Source organism: Hoplias malabaricus, chromosome 11, assembly GCF_029633855.1.
Source record: "Hoplias malabaricus isolate fHopMal1 chromosome 11, fHopMal1.hap1, whole genome shotgun sequence".
NCBI classification, from domain to species: Eukaryota; Metazoa; Chordata; class Actinopteri; order Characiformes; family Erythrinidae; genus Hoplias; species Hoplias malabaricus.
Window position 1 is genome coordinate 28,851,033 of NC_089810.1, and position 12,740 is coordinate 28,863,772.

At 36.6% G+C, this 12,740-nt stretch overlaps 2 protein-coding genes across 2 annotated transcripts; both read right to left on the reverse strand.

Annotated features, from left to right (window-relative positions):
• Positions 1-282: 282 nt before the first annotated feature.
• Positions 283-3,673, reverse strand: LOC136709326 (extracellular calcium-sensing receptor-like). Its single transcript, XM_066684471.1, has 6 exons — positions 3,606-3,673; positions 3,180-3,468; positions 2,074-2,874; positions 1,720-1,947; positions 1,438-1,561; positions 283-1,187 (listed from the first exon to the last, which is right to left on the reverse strand). Exons 1-6 carry the CDS (start codon positions 3,671-3,673, stop codon positions 283-285), a joined length of 2,415 nt encoding a protein of 804 aa, XP_066540568.1.
• Positions 3,674-8,607: 4,934 nt separating this feature from the next.
• On the reverse strand, positions 8,608-11,787 carry LOC136709846 (extracellular calcium-sensing receptor-like). The gene is made up of 6 exons (XM_066685379.1): positions 11,576-11,787; positions 11,169-11,460; positions 10,201-10,989; positions 9,841-10,062; positions 9,636-9,759; positions 8,608-9,515 (listed from the first exon to the last, which is right to left on the reverse strand). Exons 1-6 carry the CDS (start codon positions 11,785-11,787, stop codon positions 8,608-8,610), a joined length of 2,547 nt encoding a protein of 848 aa, XP_066541476.1.
• Between the last annotated feature and the right edge of the window lie 953 nt (positions 11,788-12,740).

Sequence of the window (12,740 nt, forward strand, 5' to 3'; positions counted from 1 at the left end):
ATGTGGAAATTGAAAAGCAATGTTTAAAAACTACTGGTAATGCTTATAGATTCACTTATTCTGTTTGATTCAATTACATTTTATTATGTTTTATAAAATGTATTAAGTTATACATTTTCTATCTATGATCTGGATGAAGACATACACTTTACTGCGTGCAAAGGGGATTATAGAAAAAAAAAGAGAGGTTTCTGTCCATAGGGGGGGGGGGGCGTGGCAGTTCTGTGGTTGTAATGCTGAATGTAGATCAGTCATGAAGGTTTTTTTTTAATAATAGTGTTGTTAATGTGATATTTTTCCCATTAAATGTTTCTTTGTGTTTTCATCTGGCCTGAAAAGTATGATATAGCATTTTGGAATGAATATACAAAATAATAAACTAGAACTTGAGGCCAAAATGGCAAATATCTCTACAGCAACAGTGAACTTTCCAGGAGAGCTGACATAAGCTGGAATAAAGGTGACCCAAACTGTGCAGAATATGAGCATACTGAATGTGATGAACTTGGCTTCATTAAAATTATCAGGCAGTTTCCGAGCAAGAAAAGCTAAAACAAAACATAACCCAGCCAGGATTCCTATATATCCCAATACAGCCCAGAAACCTATAGCTGAACCTAAATTACATTCTAATATAACTTTTTCCTGATAATAATCTGTATTCAAATACGGGAAAGGAGGGGATATTGTTAACCAAACCACACAAATAATGACCTGTATGAGAGTGAAGGCAAGGACACTGAGTCTCTGCTGTGGAGGCCCAAACCACTTCATGACATTACTGCCTGGAAGTGTAGCCCTGAAGGCCATTAACACTACTATTGTTTTCCCCAGAACACAGGAGATGCAGAGGACGAAGGTGATGCCGAACGCTGTGTGGCGAAGCATGCAGGACCACTCAGATGGCTGGCCAATGAATGTAAGTGAACAGAGGAAACACAGGGCCAGTGAGAACAGTAGCAGGAAGCTCAGCTCTGAATTGTTGGCTCTGACAATGGGAGTTTGTCTGTGGTGGAAAAACACTGCAAATATAATTGAAGCCAAAAATGTCCCAAGTAAGCTACAGAATGTTAAAATTAGCCCCATGATTTCTGTGTATGATAGGAATTCCACTTCCTTTTTGATACATATGTCACCTCTCTGGTTTGACCAGTATTCAATAGGGCACTTCAGGCAATCAGATGCATCTGTTGTTGGATGAAAACATCAATTAAATAGTCATGCATTGTTTTGCAATTTAGCCTGGAATCAATCAAGCTTTGCTTACATGTATTGATGACATATTTTTACAATATCTGCTTCTGGGAGTACCTCATGGAAAATGAACCTTCAAAACATTTTTAATTGGATCTCAGGTGTATTATTGGATGTATGCTCTTATTCTCCACTGTTTTTGGTGAACTGCAAGTATTGAAAGAGCAAGCAGGAAAACATTACCTGTTGTGTTGCTAATTGCACCTGGTGGACAAGGTATGCAATCATAGCAGCAGACAGCTCTTCCTTTCTGTAAAGCCTTCCTAGTGCCTGGGGAACAATGCTCACTACAAACGGACACTGGCACCTGCCACACATCAGGGAAAATATAGTCTTAGAGTAACAATAATAAACAGCAATGTGACATGTTTTCACATGTTTATGATGTTGGGCTATGCAATGACAATACACCAGAGTGTTAAACCTAGGAGTTGAGGTTGGATCTGAAAGCTAATTTGAAAATACCTTTTGTCTGCCTCCTGCCCAAACAATGTTGACATCATTCATAACAAACTTCTGGTCTTTAGGCCGGGTTGCATCATAGTAGCCAATGGTGACCACCTCCATAGTGCTTTTCGTGGCCCTTTGTAAATTTATTAATTCATATCTTGCAGGAGAATCACCGTTGTCATCAAAAAACACATTTTCACCTCCTCCCATACTGAAATTAACAGTTTGCAGATAGTGTAAGACCTGAAATCATGAAAGGGAAAGGAATGTGGTTTATTTTTATGTTGGATTGCTGTTATTTATATTGTATTTTTATATTTTAACTTTCCAAGCCTCTGAACATTATGGGTTTTGAGAACAGCGACACACCTGCCATGGTTGTATGTGTCTGGTACAGGTTGCATTATTAAAGGGATCTTTGTTTTCTTCACACAAAAGAAGATTATGCAAAGCATGTGCAATGGCATAAACAGCTTTATAGACATTGTTTGTGAACCTCAAGTCAGATACATCAGTAAAAAATGTATTAGCATTTTTTAAATGCTCAGAGCCGTTACATCTCCTTTGACCTGCTTTTGAAACTAGCGAGCAGTTGAACACACTTTCCCAGAATTCTTTAAGAAACATGCTGTTGGGAAATTGTGTGGGGTTGACATCCTGTAGAAATGGGCCCAATTTAGGAATCTGAGCCCTGGGCACAGTGAAGCCTACAGAGCCAATCAGAGCAGTATGTCCTAGACTCTCTGTCAAAGTGTTGTCTGTGATCCAAGCATCACTCCCAATCCACTGCAGCCCTGTAATGTTCTGTTTAAATAACAGATCAACCAATAACTTGATCTCTACATGAGACATGAAGGCCATTATCACCTTTGCTGTGGAGTGTTTTATGATATTCACGGTTCTTGCAACTGAACTTGCAGAATCTGTACTCGTAAATGATTCCCAGTACTCTATGCAAACCCCTTCCTCTTGGGCTGCTATGATAAATGTGCTGATACCGTTTATTCCATAATCGTATTTATTACTAATGGCCCCTACCCAGGTCCACCCAAAGTACTTGACAAGCTGAGCCAGTGCTCTGCTTTGATAGAAATCACTGGGAATTGTTCTGAAGAAAGAAGGATACTCTTTTCTGTTACTCAGACAAGCACAGGTTGCAAAATGACTGACCTGTGCACAGATAAAAGGGAGAAAACAAAGTGTGAAAGCGAATATTTCAGATTATTCCAGTAGAACCAGATATCAGCAGAGTCAATTATCTGGTTGCAGAGGACAGTGTGTTTGGGTTTCAGATTACAATGTTAATTAAATGACAACATAGTAATTTAGTAGATCCCAGCTTTACATAATAGAGCATATCCAGTAATGTTGCAACATAGTTTAACAATACAGACTAAATTCATGGCAGTTTGCAGACATCTGCATTATTTTTGTCCATGCACATTTACTGCACTTTCTTTAGGGAGGTATCTTACCACTGGAATATTAAACCGACCAATTATCCTTGCAAACCCCATGGTTGGAGTGGATGCTGAGTTGCCTATGATGGCATGAACAGTGTCTGCCTTGGTACAGTTGATTTCATTAATAATAGGCCTTTGCCCATTCGTCAGTGCAATTGCAGATTCAATAATGTTTGGAAAGCCACATGCATTGTAGATTTTGTATCCCAGTGTGTGGTTTGGTAAAATGTTTGCTTTCTTATTTATCTCTTCTATTGCAAAGATGGTGGTGAATGCAAACTGGATCTCCCTGTAACTGAATCTGCAAATAGACAAATTGTTAAAAGTAAAATAAAAGGCAAGATGTGGGAGAAAAATATGTTTGTTATCTGTTATACTTACGTCTTGCACTTTCTTTGTGCAGGAAAGCTCTGAAATGTAAGTGTTTCTCCATCTTGCCCTGTGCGAAAATTAAAGATACCTCCGATGTTGAATTCACCCTCCTTGCTCAGTTCAGGCTGAAGCATTGTTCCAAGCCTCCTACACATTAGCTCCTCTGCCTGAATGGACATGGAGATTAGCAATATAAGCTCTAGCAGTAACATTAGATATAGGGTGTTTGGAACCTCCCTGTAACCAACACCTGTACTCTCACTCATTTATAGACCATTTCTGTCTGACTCCTAGTGTTTAGGACATGCTGCCTTTGACAATGTCCCATTATTTGTTAGTGGGTGTGTCATTTCTAACAAAGCTAATTAGCATGCTGCTTGCTGTCATATAAAATATAAATAAATACAAAATATATAAAAATATATACATATATCTACATGTTGATTTATTTTAATGTATTTAAATTCACTTTAAACAGACCAGCAAACAAAAGCTTGAATCTTAAATGGCAAATATTCCCCACAGCTACAGTGAATTTTCCAGGTGAGTTGACATGCTGGGATAAAGGTGATCTAAATGGCACATAATATGAGCATACTGAATGTGGTGAACTTTAATGTGGCTTCATTAAAGCTATCTTGCAGTGCCAGAAATCCTACATAAATCAGCAGATCATAGATCCCAGAAACTATTTGTTGAACCTTAACTGGACTCTAAAATTATACTTTCTTTGTATTTTCTTTCATGTTCTTGTAAGGCAACATAGCAAATTCACCAGTGTTAAATCAACACTGTTAGTGTTAAGTTAACACTAATAGTGTAGATTTAACACTGGTGAATTTGCTGTGAATGGAGGGTATAATGTTAACTAAACCACACACATAATGACCTGTATGAGGCAAGAACACAGAGATTTTGTTGTGAAGGCCCAGACCATTTCATGATGTCACTGCTTTGAATTGTAGCGCTGAATGATATTAACACCACTGTGATTTTCCCCAAAAAAACAGGAGATACAGAGAATGAAGGTGATTCCTAATGCTGTGTGGAGAAGCATTTAAGACCCCTCACAAGGCTGACAAAAGGACATAAGTGAACACAAGAAATGCAGTGTTAACAAGCAGAACAGCAAGAAGCAGAGCTCTGAGTTATTTGCTCTAACAATTTGAGTATGCTTATATATGTATATATATTAAAGGAAACAAACAAACAAAAAAAAACACAATGTCTGTGGTGATACATACTCCTAACAATGATATTAGCATTAGAATGAATTCCATTTTTTCTCAAATGCTAGGAATTCAACCAGCTTGAAGATTCTTGCTCAGACGGACATGACACAAATTTTGCTCAAAGAAGTTGCTCAAATTCGATAGACCAAATTCAGATGCCAAAATACGAGTTAAAAAATTCTGAGTACACAGCCGGGATACAAAGGATAAGCAATCGATTCATTTGGATTTTCTTTTTCACCTTAAATGGGGCACTAGTTGCATTCTGTCGCTGCTAGATGGCAAAATATGAACACAACTTCCATACCATGGAAAAACTACAAAATTCAGATGCATAATTTCAGCGCAAAAAAATTCAGTGCTACAAATTCAAAGCTGGTAATATTTCAAAGTCTGATGAGACAGATTTGCTTCCATATTGTGTCATAAAATACAGTTGCCCATCTTCAAATGGATAAAATTTGTTTTCGTATTCCTCTTCCTTATATCAATAAAAAACCCTCTGTTCTCCTCGTCGCTGCTTTCAAAATGTGCGGCACCTCAGCGCATGCAAACTTTTTCAAGCCATTTCTCTGACGTTGACTGAATAAAACATGAAGGGTAACTGAAGAGATGGGAACGTTCTTAGTGATTTCTTGATATTCTATTGGTCAGTTTCAAACAAAAACATTAAAAATTCAGTGCTACAAATTCAAAGGTGGTAATATTTCTGATGAGACAAATTTTCTTCCATAAATTTCTACACATTCAGAGAGTTATCACTAAGATATTAATTTAAACTTGCAAAATGTCGAATTTGACACGCCAGTGTCTTCTTCGGCCCCAGGGGATTAAACATTTTAATTAGAAAAAGACACTTTTATAATGGTGCCATGGTATTTGCTTAAGGATTCATAAATGTCATAAACAACATACAAACAAAAATAATAGAGTGAGACTATAGGAATCTACATCCTAAAATTATCAAGAACCAATACTCACATTATTATTACCATATTTGAATTTTCAAAAAAGAGGACACATGGGGCAGGTTGGCAGCACAAATGCTTCCATACCCACACAGTAAATTCACCAGTGTTAAATCAACACTTTTAGTGTTAACACTGTTAGTGTAATAATTTAACACTCACAGTGTTAACACTAATAGTGTTGATTTAAAACTGGTGAATTTACTGTTCATGCAACTATGCTGCTGAAAGTTAATACATAAACTGTTTCCCTTTAACAAGATAAACAACAAATGCCTTTTTGGACAGATTTCTTTCCTTTCATCATTTGGCCCTAAGCAAAAATCAAAGGATATTTTTATCATTTTAATATAGTTTATTATCATTGAAACCTGTTATTTTTTGTGCATACCAAACTTCAAAAGTGAAGCCCTGTATTAAAGTGACTTGTTTACACCAGAAAACATAATCATGACAGAAACTGATGAGTTTATCTTTTAACTGTGTTTATTAAGCATTACTAAAAGCAAGCACCACATTTTATGAACCAGAATTAATATCGACTTGACAAATAATCAGAGCATCGCTGGGATCCAGACATTATTTAGTAATACTTAAATTTCATATTTTATAAAGTCTGGCTGAAAAAAACATGTTGTATGTGATAGCTAGGATTCAGTCTCTCCCCTGCCGTGCCCTACTGTTAAAGAGGTCATATCTCAGAGCTGGGATATCCACATAAATATTTTATTATTTTGCTTGTTTATTAAACGGTTTTTAGATTTTTTTTTATTCCTTATGATTTTTTTCCTTGGTTTAATTCTGCCTTTAGAAATTCTTTGGCTAGTGTTTTATCTACATTAGACTTAGCATGGCTCATATTATTTTGTGTTTCTTTTCTGGTCTGTGTATTTCTGTGTTAATAATCAATTCTTCCATCTCCTTTTGTTTGTCCTAATTTTTATGCAAACACAAAGAATTTACATCTACATCTGCAGTTCATAATATCATGAAAAGATTTAGGGAATCAACAAATCTCAGTGTGTAAATAGCAGAAACTTCCAAGAGAAGAAACTTCTGCTGAATTTCTGTGACCATTGAATGCTCATGGGGTGTGGTTATGGAAACCATCATGCTGCTGTCATATGCTTAGCCACATGGGCTCTGGACTGCTTGGTTTCTTTTTCGCTACTTGCTATCCCTGATGCTGAAGGCTGGGCCTGCTGAACAGTGGAAACTATCAGCTTCTGCCTGGCAGCTGTCACCACTGTCATCTTGATGACCCTGTTGTCATTGCCAGTGGCTGGCATCCTGTTGTTGCTCCTGTTGGATGCTGCTGATGACCAATATGGGAGGAGGACCTTTTTTGCTGTTGCTTGGCGAATAGCAGTTTGGTAACCTTGCTGAAGATTGCTGCAGATATCGGCCGGTGGAATGTATTCATATTGCAGCAGTTGGTGATTACGGAGATCAGATCCTCATTGCTAAAAATTATTACTAACAGCCAGTTGACTCTGTTGTTGGTGTTGATTGGGGACATGTTTCCAGGTGTTGACCTGTTGACATTCTGGTATTTACATGTGGCTATTTGCTGCACAGTGATTGGCTATGTCCTCTATTATTTGTGCTGTTTTGATATTCTCTGTATTGCTTTGATGTTCTTTGCTCTGTGTACTATCATTGTAATGCACTTTGGGCTTTTGAAAATTGCTATATGAATAAAATAATTAATTCACAAATGGCAGTTTTTAGGTTTTTTTTTGCACTGTTGTGCAACAGGTAGTGTCACTACTACATAGATGCAGATACCTGGGGATGTGGGTTCAAACTAGGAGCAAAAACCTTAAATTAATTCAAAGTGAGAAGGTCAGGCTTCCTCTTTGTTGGAAGGCTTTGTCTACAGCCGAGCAGTGTACGGTGTGGGTAACCATCTACAGTCTTTTATACCCGTTACTAAAAATGTGCAGCAGTGATATATCTGTGAACTGTTTTGTATATCTTGGACTTTCATATTTCTAAAAATCAAATCTGAAAGCAAAAATATTTAAGCAATTGTTTTGATTTCTTTTAATATTATGGATTGCATCTAAGCACACACCTAATGTCGCAGTTGTTATTATATTACAGAGTCATATCTACTCTCATAATTGTGAAAGGTGACTGTAAATATATGTCACATTCTGTAGATTATATTCAGTTTTACACAGAGTTTGTAGAACATTAACTATATAATCATCTCTTTGGGAGTTTTTTCACAAGTTGCTAATATATCTGGCTAAATCAAACTACACCATGTGGGTACATTTGCTTGCAATCCTTTACGGGTATCATCATTTATAGTTCAATTTCAATTCAATGGAAATAATGCATACATATTCTTTCTTTTTTATTAGTCAAAAATGATTTTTTCATTATTTAGTTATACATAAAAATATCAATGTAAAGTAATATAAAGTCATAATTTAATACTCAGTTCCAAATCATGAAGATTTCTGAAAAACCAAAGCTCCTGTACAAGAGTCAGTTATAAAATTGAGTTCTACTATGTCTACATAGTCTGTTTTGTACACATTTTATTCAGTGGTATACTTTTTAAAAGCTAGACAAAGAACTTAAATTAATTAACCTAACCTACTTTTTCCTCATTAATAAACCACTTGACTGAATCACAGTACTTCATAATAATTCTGATTATGAATTTGTGAAGTTTTCAGTAAAACTGTACATTTCTGGGAAAAAAATGACTGCACTGTGGCAAACAGAATTTTAAGGCCATTAATGGTAATGTCACTGGGTTCTTTTTAATCCTATGAATAATGTATTTTTAATTGTAACCATGTATTGTCAAGTCTGCAAGGGTTGTATATATTTAGTTTACTCCCTTTTAGGTCACTTAACTGGCAATTTACCCATAATTTGCTTTTTAGTGTTCTTCTCTGGTTTCAGTATGATTATATAACACTTTGGGAAAAAGATGCAGAATAACAAACCAAAACTTGAAGCTAAAATGGCAAATATTTCCACAGCTACAGTGAACTTTCCAGGAGAGCTGACATAGGCTGGAATAAAGGTAATCCAAACAGCACAGAATATGAGCATACTGAATGTGATGAACTTGGCTTCATTAAAATTATCAGGCAATTTCCGTGCCAGAAAAGCCAAAACAAAACACAAAACAGCCAGTAGTCCTATATAACCCAGTACAGCCCAGAATCCTACTGCTGAACCTAAATGACACTCTAGAATTATCTTCTCTTTGTAGTGCTTTAGGTTTTTGAAAGGGAATGGAGGGGATGATGTCAACCAACCCACACAAATAATAACCTGTGTGAGAGTAAAAGCAAGGACACTGAGTCTCTGCTGTGGAGGCCCAAACCACTTCATGACATTACTGCCTGGAAGTGTAGCCCTGAAGGCCATTAACACCACTATTGTTTTCCCCAGAACACAGGAGATGCAGAGGACAAACGTGATCCCAAATGCTGTGTGACGAAGCATGCAGGACCACTCAGAGGGCTGACCAATGAAAGTAAGTGAACAGAGGAAACACAGAGTCAGTGAGAAGAGCAGCAGGAAGCTCAGCTCTGAGTTGTTGGCTCTGACAATTGGGGTATTTTTAAATCTGAAGAATATGATTGCTATTATCATAGTCGCAAAAGCGCCAGTAATAGAAACAGCTGTCAGCAGAATTCCCATTGTTTCTGCATAAGACAGATATTCAATTTTCTTTTTTATACATTCATCCCGGCGTGGATTTGACCAGTAGTCTTCATTGCATTGTTCACATTTAATAGAATCTGTCAGGGTGAGAAAATAAATAATACAATAGTGTACAATACATATGTAACAGTTAAACAAAACACCAACATCCTTGCATGTTGTCTATAAGAAGTAAAAAAATATATATATTTTTTTACCTGTCAAATTACTAATTTCTCCTTCCGCGCATGGTATACAGTCAAAGCAGCACATAGGCTTTCCTTTCTGTACAGCTTTCCTGGTCCCTGGAGGACAGCTCTTGCTGCACACAGACACCGGCACCTATATAAGGGAAACATTCATCTTCCTAAAAATGCATACATTTATTAACATCAAGATGCAACCTTTTCATTTTCTACTCACCTGATTGCTATTTTGTGTCCAAACAATAGAAGACATGTTTACTGCTAACTGACCCAAAGGGTTAGAGGAGTCAAAAATTCCAACAGTAACAAAATCATGCTGATTTTTACTTGTCTGCCAGTTTATTATCTCATATTTGGCAGAAGGTTCTCCATATTTATCAAAATAAACATCTTCACCCTCTTTTGTTTTGAAACTTACATTTGTGAGTTGTTTTAGAAACTGAAAGTTAAAAATGAATACACAAATGCAATGTCTGAGCAATTTGACATGTGTAATGGAAGTATTTGAATCATGTTGCCTGTGAAGTTGAATGGGGTTGCCTTGATAAACTTTAAAATCATAATCATATTAACTCACCGGCAAAGGATCAGGCTGCTTTTTTGTAGGACATGTTTCTGTGCAGCCGAGCAGTTTGTGTAGAGTATGGGCAACAGCATATACAGCTTTATATACATTACTGAAAATGGGCATCAACCTCATGTCAGTAAATGTGTTTTCCACATGAGACAAAATTTCTTTGCCTGTGCACACTACATCATCTGTATCATTTTGTGTTCTATATTTACAATTAAACAAAGCTTCCCAGAACTCAATAAAAATCGCACTGCCTGCTGTTTTCAGAGGATATATATCCAGAATGAATTCCTTCAGACCTGTCACTGTTGTTTTAGGAATTGCTAGCCCTATGGCTCCTTGCAGTATGTTGTGCTTATCCAGTGCGGCTAGTTCTGAATCAAAGATCCAGGCCTCAGTTCCTACCCACTGGTATCCAGTGATGTTGTGCTCATAAAACACATGCAGCAAACTCTCCAAGTCCCAGTTGTCAAGAAATCCAACTATCACTTGAGAAGTGGAACGTTTGATCTGTTCGACAATCCTCAGCACTTTTTCTCGGGAATAGGTTCTGAAAAATGGAAGGGAATATTCTAAACATATTCCCAGCTGCTCTGCAGCTTCAGTAAATGCAGCCATTCCACTGTTACCATAATCATCATCTCTTCTTATTGCCCCTACCCAGGTCCAGTTAAAGTGCTTGACCATTTCTGCCAGTGCTCTGCTCTGATGGTAATCACTGGGGATTGTGCGCAGAAATGATGGATATTTCATTTTGTCACTGAGACATTCACAGGTGGCATAGTGACTGATCTAAAAACATAATTACATAAATATTCACGTAAAAACGTATTCACCTAAAATAATTCAATAATATATCATTATTAATTAATTATGATATTATATCATATATCAAATATAGTGTTAACATATATAATGTTATTAACAATTTAGTGTTATTGAAAATAGTTCTGTTAAAATATGCTCCTTACTACAGGAATACTGAAAGCTCCGATACTATTTGCAATAGCCATTGACACTGATGAGTAAGTCTCTCCGATTATAGCTTGCACCTGAGCTGGTCTTGTGCAGGGTCCATCCAAGACTGTCTGCTCATTTCCATTAACCATTGCCATGGCCATTCTAGCCCCAATAGCTATGGAACTACAGGAGTCAAATATCTTGTATCCCAGTGAGACACCAGGCAGTAATGTGGAACTGTTGTTAATCTCTTCTACTGCAAATATCAAGGACTGTGAATACTGGAAGGCTCTGAAATCAAGACTACACAATAATATATTTAAACAGAATAGCAAAGATCTATAGAGATGTTTAAATAAAGAGAACCTTATACTCACATAAAGCATGTTCAACCATGACTCGTTTATTTTCTACTTACCTCCAGCATTTCAGAGGATGTGGCTTGAACAAAAAAGACATTTCTGGGCTTTCCCATGTGCTATGAAAGGGGAAAATCCCTCCAACCATAATATCACCGTCCTTTAAAAGTTGTGGATATACAGACTCTCCATGGAGGCTACAAGTCTCATCAGCCCCAGAAAGATTGATAATTGCTATTAGTACACGCAAAAGACTGAAAATAGACTCCATTTGCCTAATAACTACAGATAATGATTGAATATGTGTGTAAGATCTAATGTGTCTTCTGATTGGAATGGTTTGTGATACTTATATAGATGGAAAAGCAAATCCTCTGCTGTAAGATTTCACTGGTGGGGTGCAGTCAGAGGAGGTGTGACTTTCAAATATTAATAGCACTAACTGGAAAAGATCATTAATATGCTTGCTTTCTGGCTGTATTGTTTATTTGTGTTTTCGCAAATTTTGGTTAATGCATTTGTTTATTACAAACAGAAGGTCTTTTTCTTTAAAAATTTTGGCAAGTGGGACATTGTGTTAGGCAAAATGAGATGGGTTTGCTACTGTAGAATTTATTAATCCTGTTTTTATCAGACCTGGTGAAAGACTGATGTAAAATCGTGATCATGGTGGCAGAGTGGCGACACAGATAAGGTTGCTGCCACACATCTCCATGATCCTGTTCTGAGTTTGGTCCTGGTCTTGAATCAATTTCTGAGTTTCCTCCTGGTGCCCAGTTATGTGAATATGATGTGTAAAATTATCAGCAAGTATGAGTGAGTGAAGTCCTGCAATGTATTAAAAGTAGAGATGGAACGATCAACGTTTCTGAGGCCGATTCCGATCCCTGATCACATTTCAGCACGATCGGCCGATAGCAATTTTTAGCACGCAAGACACGAAACTTGGTCTAAAATGGTTTATTACCATTTTTAACGAACTCATGTGAAACTGCATAATACATAAAATTAGCAATAAATACAAAAATAAATTCAAACAATGATTACTTTTAGACCATTCATTAATTAAAAAACAAAATGTAATTAAATGCAGTCAAAACTGCAGTCATTAGATTCTGGGTTATTTTAAATGAAAAACTGCAACCGTTAGTTTTGATTTATATTTCTTTTTACAATTGTTTTAAAACGAACTTGAATTGTTTTAAAACAGTACACAAATTAATA

Coding starts and splice junctions, on each gene's coding strand:
- LOC136709326 (XM_066684471.1), bottom strand. CDS start 3,673: ATGCTTCAGCCTGAACTGAGCAAGGAGGGTGAATTCAACATCGGAGGT. Junction 3,469..3,605: donor ATCTTTAATTTTCGCACAGG/GCAAGATGGAGA, acceptor GTCTATTTGCAG/ATTCAGTTACAGGGAGATCC. Junction 2,875..3,179: donor GTCGGTTTAATATTCCAGTG/GTAAGATACCTC, acceptor ATCTGTGCACAG/GTCAGTCATTTTGCAACCTG.
- LOC136709846 (XM_066685379.1), bottom strand. CDS start 11,787: ATGGAGTCTATTTTCAGTCTTTTGCGTGTACTAATAGCAATTATCAAT. Junction 10,063..10,200: donor AGCAGCCTGATCCTTTGCCG/GTGAGTTAATAT, acceptor TTTAACTTTCAG/TTTCTAAAACAACTCACAAA. Junction 9,516..9,635: donor AGAAATTAGTAATTTGACAG/GTAAAAAAATAT, acceptor TCACCCTGACAG/ATTCTATTAAATGTGAACAA.